The sequence below is a fragment of the Bos indicus genome, chromosome 5 (genome assembly GCF_029378745.1).
Source record: "Bos indicus isolate NIAB-ARS_2022 breed Sahiwal x Tharparkar chromosome 5, NIAB-ARS_B.indTharparkar_mat_pri_1.0, whole genome shotgun sequence".
Classification (NCBI taxonomy): Eukaryota; Metazoa; Chordata; class Mammalia; order Artiodactyla; family Bovidae; genus Bos; species Bos indicus.
Genome location: NC_091764.1, coordinates 1,763,201 through 1,780,238, shown reverse-complemented (window position 1 = coordinate 1,780,238; position 17,038 = coordinate 1,763,201). Strand labels below are relative to the sequence as shown.

Genomic DNA, 17,038 nt, shown 5'->3' with positions numbered 1-17,038 from the left:
ACCACCAGGGGACCGTGAACACGACTATTTCAGTTTGCCCAGGGGTGAGGGTGCTGTTTTGTCTTGAATTACCCCATATATCAGCACCTCAATAATCCCCATTCCTTACTTCATTTCTGCTTATGCAGTGACTATGAGTCTCTAGAGGGGGAAAAAAAATGTGTTTGCTCTCCAGTCTGCTTTCTTACCCTTAAAAGCTGTCCAGGGAAAATTAAACATGAGGTGATATTTTGTTAAAGGAAGCGTTAATTATTTGCATAAGACACAGGCTATCACTGGATGTCTGCTTTTCCAGTCAGATGATAATCCACCCGGGTACTGGTTATTCCAGTTTCCCCTGGTGTTTCAGCTGACAGTTCTGAGTCACTTAGTAACTTATTTAATTATAACTATTTTTAATGATGTCCACCATGACCCAGTAAGATATTGATTTTTTAGAGTCTCAGTATTGCAATGGTCTCCTAATTGGTTTTCCAGCACTCTCCAATCCCCTGACAATTCATTTCCACACAGCAGCCTGAGTCACCTTTAAAAATGTAACTCAGATCCTGTTTACAACCCTCCAGTGACTCCACTGCATTGAGAGTCCACCCGACCCCCTCTGGAACCCTGTATTATCTCATCCTTGCTTCCCAGGCAGTCATTTTATCCTTCCTCTCCAGCCCACTGGCAATCTGTCTTCCGTGAACACACCCATTTCTGCCTATGATCTTGCTGCTCCCTCTTTCAGAGGACACTCTTTCCATGGCTCTCTTCATGCCTGGCTTCTGCTTATCCCATGGTTCTTAGTCAAATGCCATCTGCTCAGAAATGCTTTCCCTGGCTGGCTTATTCCCTCCCCATTCCATTGCTCTGTATCACATCACTCCAACTATTTTCTTCATAAAATTTGCCATGATCTCAATCTGGTTTTTTGCTGATATCTATTAGAATATAAGTTTGAAGTGGGCATAAACCTCTCTGCCTAATTTATCACTACGTACTAAGTGTTGAGAACAGTGCCTGATGCAGCCCCTGGTATGATCTAAGCCATATCTGAACATTTTGAGACCACGAGTGACATTATAAAGACTCACCATTTCATGTTTCAGAACTGGTTTATTTTGAACACGTGCAAATCTAATATGAGAAGAGCAATATATCACTATTAATTCCCTTGCCTCTTCCCAGAAAATGGCAATCTGCATAAGAAATAATTTTCCCAAATAAGAGAATGTCTTTTGAAAACTGAAGAAGAAGGGGAAAAAAAAAAAACTCAGACACACTAGAAAACTCTGGACTACTTTCTTTTTCATTATAAGTAAGACAAGGTTCACGAGAGTAAGCATCAGGGCTTGATTCTTTAGAAGTTGAAAATTAGATCAAATGAATTAGAGGACAACTACATCTTGTGTTAATGTTTTCCTTCTCAAATGAAGAAAATGAGATGATGTGAGCCATGACTGCATTTGAAAATGAAACTTTGTATTTCGATTTGCTTTCACGTTAAAGCACAGTGTTTTTCATTTTCAAACTTTTCACGTTGGAAAATGTCGCAATACATTACATTCATTAGGCGCAGGCCCATTTACCATGTGCAAGCAAGACAGGCATGAATGTATCATTCCCATAAAGCATCATCTCTAAATTACACAGTAAATAAATGAGACTAAGCCAGACACTCGGTTCACAACCCTTAACACTAATGTAAAAAAAAAAATATTTTTTTAACCAGCCTGGGTCACAGTTACCCACTCTTAAAACCAGCAATTTATGGGGAGGGAGAGGGGATGGAGGTTCAAGAGGGAGGGGACCTATGTATACCTATGGCTGATTCATGCTGATATTTGGCAGAAGCTAACAAAATTTTGTAAAGCAATTATCCTTCAACTAAAAAATATTTTTTTAAAAAAACGTGCAATTTATGAACAATCTATTAGGCCAAATATACTGATCATCCAGGAATACACTGGTTGACTGACCCCAACTCATAACAGACAAAAACGCTTTAAGGAAAAACTGAACTAATCAGATTCTGGTTTTTTTTGCAAAGGATGATACATAAGAAACCTGGTCTTACTAGGAAGCTTGGGTTGATTTCTGATTAGCTGATTACAGAAGACAGCAGCAAAGCCAAAATAAAGTAGCGATTCACAGTGAGATGACAGTGAGCAAGTATCTTTACATTTATAATTGCCCTTGGATCTATTTAATTTAGCCTTAAGTCAGGAGGCATAATTGAGACAAATGGTTGCACTGAGCAGGTATCAGATATGACAAGAATCTGGCTGTGATTATTTCGTTGTACTGTTTCTGCCAACACTTCTCCTCTGACGGCTATTAAACTTTACAGGACTTTCCCCACTACTAGCTGTAGTGGCATTTGCATGTTAAATGCTCACAACAAACGAAAACCACGATTCCGTTGTTTCACATGGCGAGAACTATGGTTTCTGCTATTCCAAATGGAGAACAAATCTAAAAAGAATCAAGCAATTCTTCCTCCTTGTATGATACCTCTATAAGCCTGTGGGAAAGCCTTGCAACTCTTCTATTTTTGAAACAACACAGGTTTTTGCCCATGTAAGAAAACCAAGGATGCCACTATAGCCGGTCAGAAGACAGATCGACTGTTATTTTTGTTGGAGGAGTTTTTCTATAATTAAGTACAATTCTTCCTTCAGTACATTTAACTAAGAAACTCCCCTTTCACTGGGGCTAGAAGGGAAAAGCTTGATGGCTACTTTTGTGTTTTGTCTCTTTTACTGAATTACAGTGACTGTAATATAAGTATAGGTATACAGTATTCACAATTTTTAAAGGTTATGCTCCCTTTATAGATAATGTAAAATACTGGCGATGTTCCCCGTGTTGTACAGTATATCCTTGCAGCTTATTTTATACTTACTGCTCTGTACCTCTTAATCCTCCACCCCTATCTTGCCCCTCCCATCTTCCCCTCTCCCTGGTAACCACTATTTTATTCTCTATATGAGTCTGCTTCTTTTTTGTCATTTTCTTATTTCACATATAAGTGATATCATACAGCATTTGTTTTTCTCTGGCTGGATTATTTCACTTAACATAATGCCCTCCAAGTCATCCCTATTGCCACAAAAGGTAAAATATTATCTAAAGCAACACCAAATTATGGGAACAGCAGGAAAAGCAGAGATTAAGAGTGCCTTAGCCAATTTTCTCCTTTGAGAAAATTCAGCAACCAGTTCCGGAAATTTCTTACTGTTCCTAGTCTCTCTTAACTGTTTATGGGAAATTTCGGGATTCATTGTTCTGGGTTACATTCTAGATTAGTATTTATAAATAATTATTCAGGGTCATCTAGATCTAACAAAACAAGATGTAAGAAATTAGGTCTTTATGGATTTAGAAAATGATTGGAATTTACAACTACTTGATCATTTCAAATCCTTTTATTTGGGTTCAGCTTGCTCATCATTTCTCTACCACTGATAATTTTTCAAGGCACTACTCTTTCAGCTCAAATAGTATTTAAACTGAATGATTCTCACATTCTACCCATCAAATCCCTTCTCAAAAACTTTATTGTTTTGAGAATCCTTCAAAAATGGAACAGCCTCAATCATCAAGATAACCAAGAGTCAAACGTCTGATTTCTCATTGTAATTTTACCTCACTCTGATGTATATTTTAATTTTTTCATATTCTTCCTGAATATATTTAGTCCCAAAATTTCTGACTTGTAACAGGCCATGCAACAGTATGAGTTAGTTTGAAATTTTATGCAATTTCCTATTTAAAGAACATCCTTAGAAGTAAATATTTTAGAATTGCTAACTTAGAAGTTATTCTGTCATCTTATTCTTCTCTACTTTTTCTCATCCTCTCTCTCCCCAACCCAGTATTCTGTGCTACTAAAGCAGATTAGAGGAACAATGATTGCATTTGTTAAGGGAATCAGAAGCTAAAATTCACTCACTCATTCAGCAATTATTTGTTCACTTAATCACCTCTTATAGCAAGAGATGACTGAAATTTGTAGCGCATCATTTTTTTTTTTTCATTATTGGAGTATAGTCGCTTTACAATGTTGTATCACTTTCTGCTGTACAGGAAAGTGAATCAGCTATAGGTATTCATATATCCCCTCTTTCTTAGATTGCCTTCCTGTGGTATATCACTATCACTTACCTAAATTTGCCCAAACTTTGGGCATGTGGCCAGACTCCGAGAGACCTAGCATGGTTTGGGGTTGTGAGAGGAAACATCTGTACCGTTGTCAACCCTTGATCACAAGCCAAGTCCTATGTACTGATGAACATTAGTTCTGATAAGCATTACCTTCCCTTCTATGACTACACCTCATAAGTACATACACACACCAAGCTGAATGTCTTAGCAATCCGAAAGTGAGATGTGATGCGCTGTTAACATTGATGCATGACTGACTGTGCTACTCTGAGCAAATCACTTAACTCTCTGTGACTCAATTTCTATACCACTGCAATCAAAGCTCTATGAATATTATTATTCTCCAAGAGAAATGGGTTAAACACCTGAGCAGAATAATCACTTTATTTCAGCATAAAATTCACACTCCCAAGATTTATTCTCTACTGTTTAGTCTTTCCTAATGTCCATTCTGGAAGTATTTTCTTCCAAAATACTTTGGGAAGCATGCCACAACTCAGTTTTTCTACAAGATCAATGCAATCTATATATTCTATGTGTGAAAAGTTCACTTTTCTTACATTGTATAAATAATCATCCTGAAAACCATTCCAACTAGTGTGTTCATATCCATTTTTGAAAGCAAATACTGAATCTTTTAGTAATGTGATAGGAAGTTTCATACAATTCTGGGTTTATCTCAAATAGTGCTGTGAAAACACTCACACTGGAGAAAATAGAAACAGTTTCACTGCCATTTTCATTTTATCTAATGAACACAAAGGAAAGGCTCTGATCTCAGAAAGAAAAGGTCACAAGCTAGAGTCAGAAGAGGGCTATTTGTTAACAATTTTCAATAGCTACAGTTTAGCTAAGGACACTAAGCTGGAATGTCAAATTTATTTAAGACATTTAAGCCTGTTCCATACAGTGAGTGGCTATCTGCCATTGGGTTCTTTATGGTGTTTCGCACATTATCACAGTAAGTTACAAGTAGGTAGGAATACAGAGAATTGTGTGCTTACTAGCCAAGCCATGACACAGAAAGCTATCGGTGTTATATGACATTGAATTGTTGTTAAGCCCCCAAAAGATCATGCTGGCAGTGACACGGGTCCCAGGCATCAAATCCCCAGATACTGGTTCATTTTGTTCAAGGCATCACACACGGTGTTCAAATCGCTGCGGAGGTCCTGCACCACGTTTTCAATACTCCTGGTGTCCTTCAGAATTTCAATACTCTGAGTGTAGGGATTGAAGTAGACTGAGAAGGGACGGGTAATTGACTTTGCGAAGTCCCTGCAAAATAAACAGAACAGAGGAGAATGTGGGATCAACCCTAACAGGCTCAAGAGACAGATATAAGGAAGGAAGAGAACTAGCAAAATAAAAAGTCATGTTCTCTAGATGGAAGCAAAAGAAATTTACCTCATCTTTTCTTTGGCTTCTTCAAAACTTTCTGAAACAAAGTAGGCTTCCTGGAAAGTGGTGATAAGGCATTCCTGCAAGCAGGTTGTCTTTGGGTCAAAGGCTTTCACACACGCCTTGTCAGAAAGAGCATGCTGCAAAACACACCGTGAAACCCGTTAAAGTCCCGGATGAGACTGCCGAAGGGCCACCAGCTCACACTCCTCCAGAGCAGCTCCGGCCTCCCACAGAACTGCCCAGTTACTCATCCACCATAGCATGGGGAACTCTCCCCAAGGCAGGGGAAACAGACTGTGAAGGGTTTTGTTTGGTTGGTTGGTCGTTTTGAAGTCTGTTAGTAGCTGAGGGGGCAAAAAGGAGATAATGGTATTATTTTATTTACTATTAACCAAATTCATACTGAAGGACCGTTCAGAGCTGGAACCCCACAGAATGTGCATGCGTGCATGGTCGTGTCAGACTCTGTGACCCCACGGTCTGCAGCCCACCAGGCTCCTCTGTCCATGGGATTTCCCAGGCAAGAACACTGGAGTAGGTTGCCATTTCCTCCTCCAGGGGATCTTCCTGACCCAGGGACCAAAACTGCCTCTCCTGCATCTCCTGTATGGCAGGCAGATTCTTTACCACCACATCACCTGGGAAGCCCAACTCCACAGAAATGAAATTTTAAATCTATGCTATGAATAGAAACAGGAGAGAGAACAAATATGGTCTTAAATTTATTGCTTCCAGCAATGGACTGGAATTTCCCTTAAATGGCAGAAGTAATAATTACCTGCGTGGAGAGGTAATTGGGACTCTGACTGAACTATTTGTGGACTCATTGTGAGACATTTTGAGGCCAGGTACTACATACCAACAGAGGCTGGAGTGGGCCTGTATATTTGAGGATACATGCAAAGTATTCATTTACCTTCCCTCAAGCACAGCAGAGCAATATACAGCAGATAAATATTTCCAGGTGGGAAAAAAAAAAAAGAGCTAATATTAATAGCTATACTTATGCTCAGAGCAGACATGACGGACACAGAAAAGCTAATGCAGGTACTCTGTGAACCATCATTAGCCCTGTTCAGTTCACCCCATGACTGGCACTAAGAATAGCAAGCAACAATGAATGATCGTATTCAAGATAAATCCAGTGATGCTAAAAGTTAGCACTCATTTCCTGCCACCTGCCTATTTATAGCCCCTGGATCTGTAGTTCTTGCACAGAATGTGCCTAAGAATCACAGAGGAGCTTGTAGGAAATGCAGAAACCCAGGCCTCAATTTTATGTGAAAAGTCTGGATAAATCCCAGAAGTCTGCATTTTAAAGGCATCCAAGGTGATTCAGATAGGTGGTTGTAAATTATATTTTGAGAAACACCCCTTTAGATTCCTTCCTTCTTAATTTCAATGATAAACTGGTTGGGAGAGAGAGGCAGAGAGAGAAAAGTTAGCAGAAACAGCCTTGAACCGAGAGTTAGAAAACCTATTTGCAGGGCAGGAACAGAGACACAGACATGGAGACTGGACTTGTGGACAGAGGGGGCGGAAAGGGTGGGATGACTTGGGAGGTTAGGATCGGCGTGTATACACCACCACGTGTGAAATAAATATCTATAGTGGGCAGCTGCTGGGTAGCACAGGGGCCTCAGCTTGGTGCTCTGTGCTGACTCCGAGGGGTAGCATGGGGTGGGGAGGTGCGAGGGATGCTCAGGAGGGAGGGATATGTGTGTGTGTGTGTGTGTGTGTGTGTGTGTGTGTGTGTATATAGAGAGAGAGAGAGCTGATTCACATTGTTGTACAGCAGAAATCAACTCAACACTGCAAAGCATTTATACTCCAATAAAATAAATAAATAAGAATAAGTGGTAAATCACAGAAAAAGAAAGAAAAGAAAACATGGACTCTAGTCAGGCGTTGCTGCTAACTGGATAACCTTGGCAGATGATTTCACCTCTCTGGACCCCCATTTCCTGAGTGTCCATGAGAAGTCTGGGCTGGCTGACTTCTGAAGACACTCTATTCCAGCCTCTGGTCCACCCAAAGCACTTCTCAATCTCTAACTGCTAAGGTTTTCCCGGAGAAACACTGAAAAACCTTTCCTGTTCAATATTACTGCTGCATTCCCCCAACAATTTCACACTGCTTGGAATGACTGGTAGCCTTCTGTGAAGAAGGCCGTGGTTCCCTAAGTGTGAAAATACAATAGTGAACCCAAGGACTGACGGGTGAGAGAAAGGGCACACGCTCCTACCCGGGGTGAGATTTGCTTTCCTGCCAAGTCCCGTTGTCCAGATAAATGCAGATGTGAATCAGGGAATGCAGAGGGCCCCATGGAGTGAACTGATTTTTTCTTGGCCCACAGAACAACTTCATCATATGTGGAAGGTCACTACACCAGCACCTGCATTTGTGCTATATTCAATGTAGTGCAGGAAACATCAGGGGATTCGGGGTTCCACATGGCTAATAATTCTGTCCACATTTTTAAAACAACTTCACAGTTTCAAGAAACAAAATGTGCTTTGATGAGAGCTGTTGCTCCTCTTGGGGATGGTCTTGATCCGTCTCCTGTACAATATCATGAACCTTCGTCCATAGTTCATCAGGCACTCTGTCTATCAGATCTAGACCCTTAAATCTATTTCTCACTTCCACTGTATAATCATAAGGGATTTGATTTAGGTCATACTTGACCTAAATCACTTTTCTCCACTTTCTTCAATTTCAGTCTGAATTTGGCAATAAGGAGTTCATGATCTGAGCCACAGTCAGCTCCCGGTCTTGTTCTGGCTGACTGTACAGAGCTTCTCCATCTTTGGCTGCAAAGAATATAATCAATCTGATTTTGGTGTTGACCATCTGGTGATGTCTATGTGTAGAGTCTTCTCTTGTGTTGTTGGAAGAGGGTGTTTGCTGTGACCAATGCGTTTTCTTGGCAAAATTCTATCAGCCTTTGCCCTGCTTTATTCTGTACTCCAAGGCCAAATTTGCCTGTTACTCCAGGTGTTTCTTGACTTCCTGCTTTTGCATTCCAGTCCCCTATAATGAAAAGGACATCTTTTGGGGGGTATTAGTTCTAGAAGGTCTTGTAGGTCTTCATAGAACCGTTCAACTTCAGCTTCTTCAGCATTACTGGTCAGGGCATAGGCTTGGATTACCATGATATTGAATGGTTTGGCTTGGAAATGAACAGAAATCATTCTGTCATTTTTGAGATTGCATCCAAGTACTGCATTTTGGACTCTTTTGTTGACTATGATGGCTACTCCATTTCTTCTAAGGGACTCCTGCCCACAGTAGTAGATATAATGGTCATCTGAGTTAAATTCACCCATTCCAGTCCATTTTAGTTAGCTGATTCCTAAAATGTCCATGTTCACTCTTGCCATCTCTTGTTTGACCACTTCCAATTTGCCTTGATTCATGGACCTAACATTCCAGGTTCCTATGCAATATTGCTCTTTACAGCATCAGACCTTGCTTCTATCACCAGTCCCATCCACAACTCAGTGTTGTTTTTGCTTTGGCTGCATCCCTTCATTCTTTATGGAGCTATTTCTCCACTGATCTCCATCCTAAAGGAGATCAGTCCTGGGTGTTCATTGGTAGGACTGATTTTGAAGCTGAAACTCCAATACTTTGGTCACCTGATGCGAAGAGCTGACTCATTTGAAAAGACCCTGACGCTGGGAAAGACTGAGGGCAGGAGGAGAAGGGGACGACAGAGAATGAAATGGTTGGATGGCATCACCGACTCAATGGACATGGGTTTGGGTGGACTCCAGGAGTTGGTGATGGACAGGGAGGCCTGGTGTGTTGCAGTTCATGGGGTCACAAAGAGTTGGACATGACTGAGCAACTGAACTAAACTGAACTGAACTGTTGCTCTTCTGCAAAGAATAGGCCTCCTATTGGTTCCCCATGATTTTCAGAACTAGAAGTTGCTTTCTTTGCAGCCATACACTCTGCGTGCATTTTATTTAGTATGTTGCTCTAACTGTCCATTTATCCATCAGTACATACAAAAAGGAAGACAGTGCCTGACAGTGTCCCTGATGTTTGCATGTTCTCACACTCGCACTGAGGGGCACAGGCAGAGAGGTAGCAGAACAGGCTGTATGAACGTTCAGGGCACAGCTCACTCAGGGCTCCCTGCTGAGCCAGATTTCTCACTGGGCCAAGGACAAGCAAGGGAAGAGGAGGAAACTTATCCACCTAGGTCTGCAGTGTGACAGACCTTGGCTGTGACAGGACAGTAGCACCTTTAGCAGTCACCATGTGTAGAGGATGCCTCTGGTATATAATAACAGAGACAAAAATTAGTGTAGTTTTAGAAAAATGTATCATATGATGATTCTACTAGATACTCAAATGAGCTCATTTCGTCATTTTAACAGAAATATGAGATGAGAGTAGACCAAGAAAAAGCCCAGAGGGCAAGGCGCTCTGCCTTTAAGAAAAGTCAGTATATTCACAGCATATGATTTGAAGCAAAGACCATTAGGTAATATATATCACACTTGACTAATGCAATCATCAAAAAGACAGTTGGAAGTTCACTGTTCTAAGCTCTCAACAATGTAGTCTATCCTCAAGATCCTGCTGCATCCAACAGCTGGTTATATGCTGGGGACCGCTCCATCCATGGAGTATGAGACCAGTTCTACCCCTTGGCTGTTAAAAATATAGGGATGATAATGGTACACAAGGATTAGCCTGGAGAATGAAGAGTCTAGAGTTGGGGGAACAGCCACTGAGTGAGGCCAACACAGGAGGTGGCAATCACACTGATAAGTATCTCACTTACTGGTGGGAAGCTCTCCTGTGTGATGACCTCCAGGAACATCCATGCAGCCCATGAAGGGCCCCTGCTTCTGAAAACTAAAGCACAGCTCAAGGGTTCATGACTATCGTTCATGTCTCCACTGGTTCCACCACTCAGCAGAGCAAAGCCCTACTGAGTTTGCTTCTCAACTGCTACCCACATCTCTCTGTAAGCCACCTTGGTTTTAGGGAACAAGTTTCACACTCTCTCCTCTGTGTCCAGAGTCGATTCTCTGTAAACATACAGCCAAACTGCTTGATGTCCCCAGGGAGTTCTGTGGTAAATCCTTTCCAAAGTGTTAAGAGTCTGATATCCTGAAGTCTGCAAAAATTAATCCAATTTCCTGCAGAGAGAGGCTTTCTAATGCTGAGAGAATCTGGCTGAGAGCTTTTTACTCCGAAGCCATTTTTAAAGTGCAGGAATGCTTGAGCATCACCTCCTCTCATCTACATACCCTCCAAAAGGGCTGTTTTGGATTTATCCACAGGGCAAAAGGCAAGGACCCAGGACTAGGAACCAGGAGACCTGGATTCTAAACATAGCTGTCCCAGAGGTTTACCAGATGAGTGAAAATTCCCCAGGCTAGGATGCAATTCCCTCTTTGAGAAACTGCAAAGATTATATCTACCTGAACTCTAAAGCTCTTCTTGCAATACAGTTCTAATAGGGCCTGCAATACACAGGGCTTCGCTGGTGGTTCAGATGGTAAAGAGACTGACTGCAATGCAGGAAAACTGGGTTCCATCTCTGGGTCAGGTAAATACACAGCTCTCGTTCCACGGTCCCCTCCCTCCACCTCAACCCTCATAAATTCACCCTAGCAGCCTTTCCCATTGGGCCTGGGTATGGTCTTCCCACCCTCCCCAACAGAGATGGCCATTACCAATTAATTGACTTTTTAGTGCACGAATTTAAGGCTTTTTTTTTTTTTTTTTTTTTGGCCTATTCCAGTCTTTTAAATAGAAATTTCTTTTCAGCATCAAAAATTTCTCAGAGTTGTTCCACCTCTGTAAGCCTATTCCAGTGTTCATCTGGAAAACAGGAATAGTTACAGTGTCTATAACCCGGGAATGTGGTATGGATTAAATGAGAAAATGCATGCGAAGCGTCGGGCAAGTGGGAAGCACTCTGTAAATTTGGTTATCATGGCTGCTTCAGGCTCCCAGTGATGCCTGGTGTACACACGCACTGAGCCACACCTTCCTTCACTGGGGCAACTCTGCTGGAACCATCGAGAAAGAAGGATGGCCCTAGCTATGAGACTGCCAGTTCCTAGACTGCAACAGAGCCAGGCCTGAATTTATCAGTTTAAAATCTTCCTTCCTCCCAGCCACCTGCCTTTGCAATAACACGGAGTTATTCTCAGCTCTTCTAGATGTCAACCTGTGATCCTCACCCTCTATATTAGGACTGGTTAAAGTTGGGGGAAAACTCAAGTGTGAAGTCTAGTAGTTTGGGCTCTAGATCCTAAATAAAAACACCCTTACACTCACACTACAATCATCTCTTCCTACATCAGAACTCAAACATATGCGTTTGTATAATAAGTATGTATGCATGTCTATAATATTTTTTGAACCTCCCTCAAATGTTTTTCCTTCTAACTGAGCACAGCATGGTCACAACATCCCTGTTGCTACACTGGGTGACGATGGTATCACACTTTTTTCATCAGTGATGTTGAAAGTTTCAACAGTTTGAACAAGATTCCGGGGGCAGGAGGGGGCATTGGGACAAACTCCCTCAACAAGAAATCCCTGTGTAAAAGCCAAAGACCCTTCTCCAGCGCCCACTGTCTGATCTTTGCTCTGTTCTTACTAACAGCGCTGCTTCGGGAAAGGAAGGAGTGGGAGGAAGGGAGCTGGGGGCCATCTGAACACAGTACAGGTGGAGCAGCTCAGAGGCTCTCAGAGTCCTAACTCCAGCCACCCCGCCGACACCCTCGAAGGCCTCAGGGAACACACGGGGGCCCTGGGCCGCCTCCACAGCCTGGCCGTAATGACCAGCCTCTGACCACCTCACAGAGCTGCCGCAAGTGGCTGTAAATACAAATGATTGTAGTAAATATAAAGTTGTTATGGAAATGCTGATAAACAGCTACGTAAAACCAGAGCCAGAAATTCACCATGCAAGGATATCCTAAAACTAAAGCCAAAATATAATAATAAGTAAATTTTCAAAAACCACCAGCTTTGTCAAAACCTGAAAAGCAGAACAAATATATTTGTATGTAATATTCCAGCGACTCTTATGAGGTAGATGCTAAGGCCATTTGCCAAAAAAAGGATAATCTCTGCCCTCAAGGGAACAAAGAACTAGACTGTGCTCTTACCTGTAAAAAGGAAGGAGAAATTACCTTTCATTTTTGAGATGGATTAAGACGGTTGGATGGCATCAGTAACTCAATGGACATGGTTTTGAGCAAATTCCGGGGGATAGTGAAGGACAGGGAAGGCTGGCGTGCTGCAGTTCACGGGGTCGCAAAGAGTCAGACACAACTTAACGACTGAACAACAGCAAACTTTCTGAGATAAGACTCAGCAAATTCATCAACTAGCAAGGAGTCCTTTACCCACTAACAAGAACAAACCGTGCTGTTGCTTCTCCTGGAGGACTGGATTCAGCAAAGACCCATATCCATCCCTTTGTTAGATTTTACCCCGTAAAGACACAAACATTCTTGAAAACTGAGACTTTCAGTTTTGAGTTTGTTGAGTAAAATAAGTGAAGGAATGAGTGAATAATAAATTTTTTAAATGACAGTCATATAGTTAAGTCAACTCTGAGATAGAACAAGAATGCAAAAATGAAAGAAACACGCTAGACTGTGAGTGAATAGCAAGAATTATCCCATTTTCAACCTTTTGTAAAGTCAGTTTTCCAGCTGATCTAGCTCATTATTAACTGCTCCCCACAGTGATGAAGGTTTAGAAAGGTCTTTCCCAAATACACTTCTGGAATTCCTAAAAGCACATCCCAGAAAAAATGATTAGAACAAGAGAGGGAGAGCAATCATTGCTGAGATGTTTTTGATATTCTTTATGGTTAGCAGATGTATGGTAGTTTCTACAAGCATTTCCGTATTTATTTCCTTTATATCTTCAAAGATAAAAAATAAACATCGTCAAAAAATAAGAAGGAAAAATGAAAGGTATCCTTCAAACTATAGAGACACTGCTTGGAAGTACTTGGGCAACTCTGAAGTGCAACATTTATTCCTGAAAACTGAGGCTTTTAAAGCACACATTCTAAAATGTGCTCAGTTCAATAAAAGAAGATGAATTGTGCAGAGTTCTGTAAAAGTTAGAAGGACTACACCAAAACTTCTGACAACTTATCCGGAACCTACAAATGGACTATAATTGAAACAGCAAAAGCAGAGTTTACCGCAAAAGGTAACCACATTCAAAACTGCATTAATAGGCGGGTTTATACAGGAATTATTATAAAACTGTTAATAAAGTTGTCCCCACCTGGGCTCAAAACTATCTGTTCATTCAAATAAAAGTTGAACAGATGTATTTGCAAAGAGTCGGACACGACTGAGTGACTGATCTGATCTGATCTGATTCACAAGTGCTGTGAGAGGGCCCTAGACACTCAGGCCAAGGTGAGCAGGGATGGGGTAAAGGGTAGGGCAAAGCTAAGACACTAGGGAAAGCTCTTGTGTTACGTATTCTCTGCAAACAGTCAGAAGACATTTCAGAGAGAAAGAATTTCTGAGTTGTAAAAATGGTCGAAAGTAGCAATCATAGGGATGTCGGAGTGTTGAAATATGGGAATGGAAGAATGCTAATGACCAGAGCTGATGGACCAGAACGAGAAGATTCACGGCAGACAATGCCCTTCAGTGTCCATGTTTCTGGCTGATTTCCATTTCCAGATGACTCGATCCGTACCAACAGGAACAAAAACAACAGATTCACCCCAGTGCTGCCTACACATGCCCCATTAACCAGACCAGAGGACCCTGTCAAAAGTTGGGGCAATAAGAGATTTGTTTCCCTTTTTTTTTTTCTGGTGTCATTTGTAAGCCCTCTGAGAAGAATGTAAATAGATATAACTCAAGAGCTACACCATTTTCTGACTAATTCTTTTTTCTAGGAAATCAAGAAAGAGTTTATAGAAGGCATGGGTCACACAGGGAGATGACGTCATGCTATGGCTGTGAGCTTTGAGATTAACCCCAAATGGATTTTTTTGTTGTTGAGAATTTAGAAAAACAAAAATTTCACCACATCACACCAGGCCTTTGTATGTTGAATATTATCATCTGTTCCAGCAAGGCCTAGCCTCACAGCTCCCGTAATGGGCCAAGCTCCAAGGAGCACACACTCACGCCATGGTCAGTGGGCTGATCCAGCATCTCACCTCCCTTTCCCACTCCTCCAGAGTCATCCTTCCCACCCCTCCAGAATCCGCATGGGCGGCAGCACCCTTGCCGGGAAGGCTTCCCAGACGTGGCCGAAATGTGACAGGTGCATTTGTCACACTGTCTGTGTTACCTCGGTTGTTCGTCTCCTGCACTAGAATGTCACCTGCCTTTAGCAGGGATCCCAGGAAGCGGGCTCAGATCCTGGAGCTCACACCGCCTGGACTCAGGACCACCTCCGACACTTACTGGCTGTGGGACCGTAAACACACTCCTTACTGTCCTACACACCTCAGGTCCTTACCTGTGAAAACAATGTTACTTATCCTACTGGGTTGCTAGGAGAATTAAGTGGGTTAATATGTTGCACCTAAACTTCTAAGGTTTATTGAAGTGTCTTTTGAGAGAGCTGTTAACTTCTTCATACTCTTATTATTCATCGTGACTATTTGTCTTTGCACCCTCAATGCCTGGCACAAGTACATGGTGCATAGTAGGTGCTCAGCCAAATATCTGAGAATTGAATGAAGTCATAAAGTGAGTGGACTCAATAAAGCTACAGCTAAATTGCATCTTTCAAAAGTACAAACATGTGAAAAGCTCTAGTAAACATATAATCCCAGGATAATAAATATGCTGTAAGGGTAATGAACATCAATATTCAAAATAAAAACCCTAGGACTGTCCATAATCCTGACCTCAGTCTGAGTAATCAAAGAAAGATTAAATTATTTTCAGTACCATTTCCAGATTAGATATCACAATGCATTCTAAACTCATCAAAACTTGCTATCCCCCAGTGGTATACAGATAGAAATTCTTAATTAACCAGAATAGTTAAATGATCAGAATGTCCCAGACCTCAACATTTCTGAACAAATTATTATACTGTATTTTAAGGCAAAAAAATATATATATATAGATATATATATATACACACATATATACATACCGTCCATTAGGCATCACTGCTCATGTTAGATACCTCTCTGAACACATGTACATTTAAGTGTTTTTTTTTAATTGTAAATGCCCAGAAATATTTTAATTTACATCAATTGTGAAGAAGCTAAAATAAGCTCAAATTCCCCTTTGGAAAGTAGATGGTAGGGAATCCATGGGTGCCATGGGGGTGACAGAATTGAGAGTAGCCACGCCACCCTCACAAAGAAATTTTATATCAGTAGGATCACTGCCAGCTCAGTGCACACTTTACAGCCCCATATTTAGGCCAGTCATTTGTTACCCAACATCTGCACATACATTTGTCACTCCTGTTGATTCGGGCACATGGCTGCTCATCCATTTGAGTCACACCACAAACCCAGAAAGGCATGACCCATTTTCAAAAGTGTAAAAAGTTAGGTCAGCACCCACATATGAGGTGCCAAGTCCTCTGTACTAAATATTTATGGGGTATCTGTGAGCAGAGAGGCTCAGACAGATGAATCAATATTTTCTGTGACCTTGAACCAGTTTTCTTGGGAAGGATATTTTGCTCACAGCTTCATACCTTTAATTCTCCAATGGAGGAAAGCAGTCCAGCACCATATGCCCGCAGCTGCCCTTCTTGTTTGCAAAGGCCAAACTCAATCGTGAAGAAATAGCACTGCAAAAAAAAATTTTTAATGGACACACATCCAGTGAACTGGGCAACAAGTTCTTCTGTAAAATAAGAGGGCACCCAAAATAAAATGGTGCACTGTGCATAATTTCTTCAGCACTGTCAATGTACATGCATTTGAATCAAGATTTATTGACATTATTCTCTTGCCTAATAATCCCTCCCTAGGTTAAAGGTCGGAGAAGGCAATGGCACCCCACTCCAGTACTCTTGCCTGGAAAATCCCACGGACAGAGGAGCCTGGTGGGCTGCAGTCCATGGGGTCGCTAAGAGTCGGACACGACTGAGCGACTTCCCTTTCACTTTTCACTTCATGCATTGGAGAAGGAAATGGCAACCCACTCCAGTGTTCTTGCCTGGAGAATCCCAGGGACGGTGGAACCTGGTGGGCTGCTGTCTATGGGGCGCACAGAGTCGGACACGACTGAAGTGACTTAGCAGCAGCATCAGGTTAAAGGTATATGGAAAAGTGTTAATTGCTAAGAGTCTTATTTTTCCTAGATTCAGAAACCCTATGAGTCAAATCATATCCCTTGCAATGATTTAAACATTTTTTTAAAAACAGATTTATAAAAAATGAATCTGTCACAGTGATAATGCCATAAGAATATGCTACTATATTTACTAAGTTGTGGTTCAGTAACATAAATAAATCTGTGTAAATGTAGAA

At 41.5% G+C, this 17,038-nt stretch overlaps 1 protein-coding gene across 1 annotated transcript in view; it reads right to left on the bottom strand.

The window, feature by feature from the left end:
• Positions 1-4,874: 4,874 nt before the first annotated feature.
• Positions 4,875-17,038, bottom strand: part of TPH2 (tryptophan hydroxylase 2) — a 104,107-nt gene continuing 91,943 nt past the window's right edge. The window contains exons 9-11 of the mRNA XM_019959998.2: positions 16,258-16,353; positions 5,557-5,690; positions 4,875-5,427 (exon numbers count right to left, since the gene is read on the bottom strand). Of these exons, the coding sequence (XP_019815557.2) occupies positions 5,253-5,427; positions 5,557-5,690; positions 16,258-16,353 (405 nt within the window). The 3' untranslated portion in view covers positions 4,875-5,252. The remainder of the gene's footprint in view (positions 5,428-5,556; positions 5,691-16,257; positions 16,354-17,038) is intronic.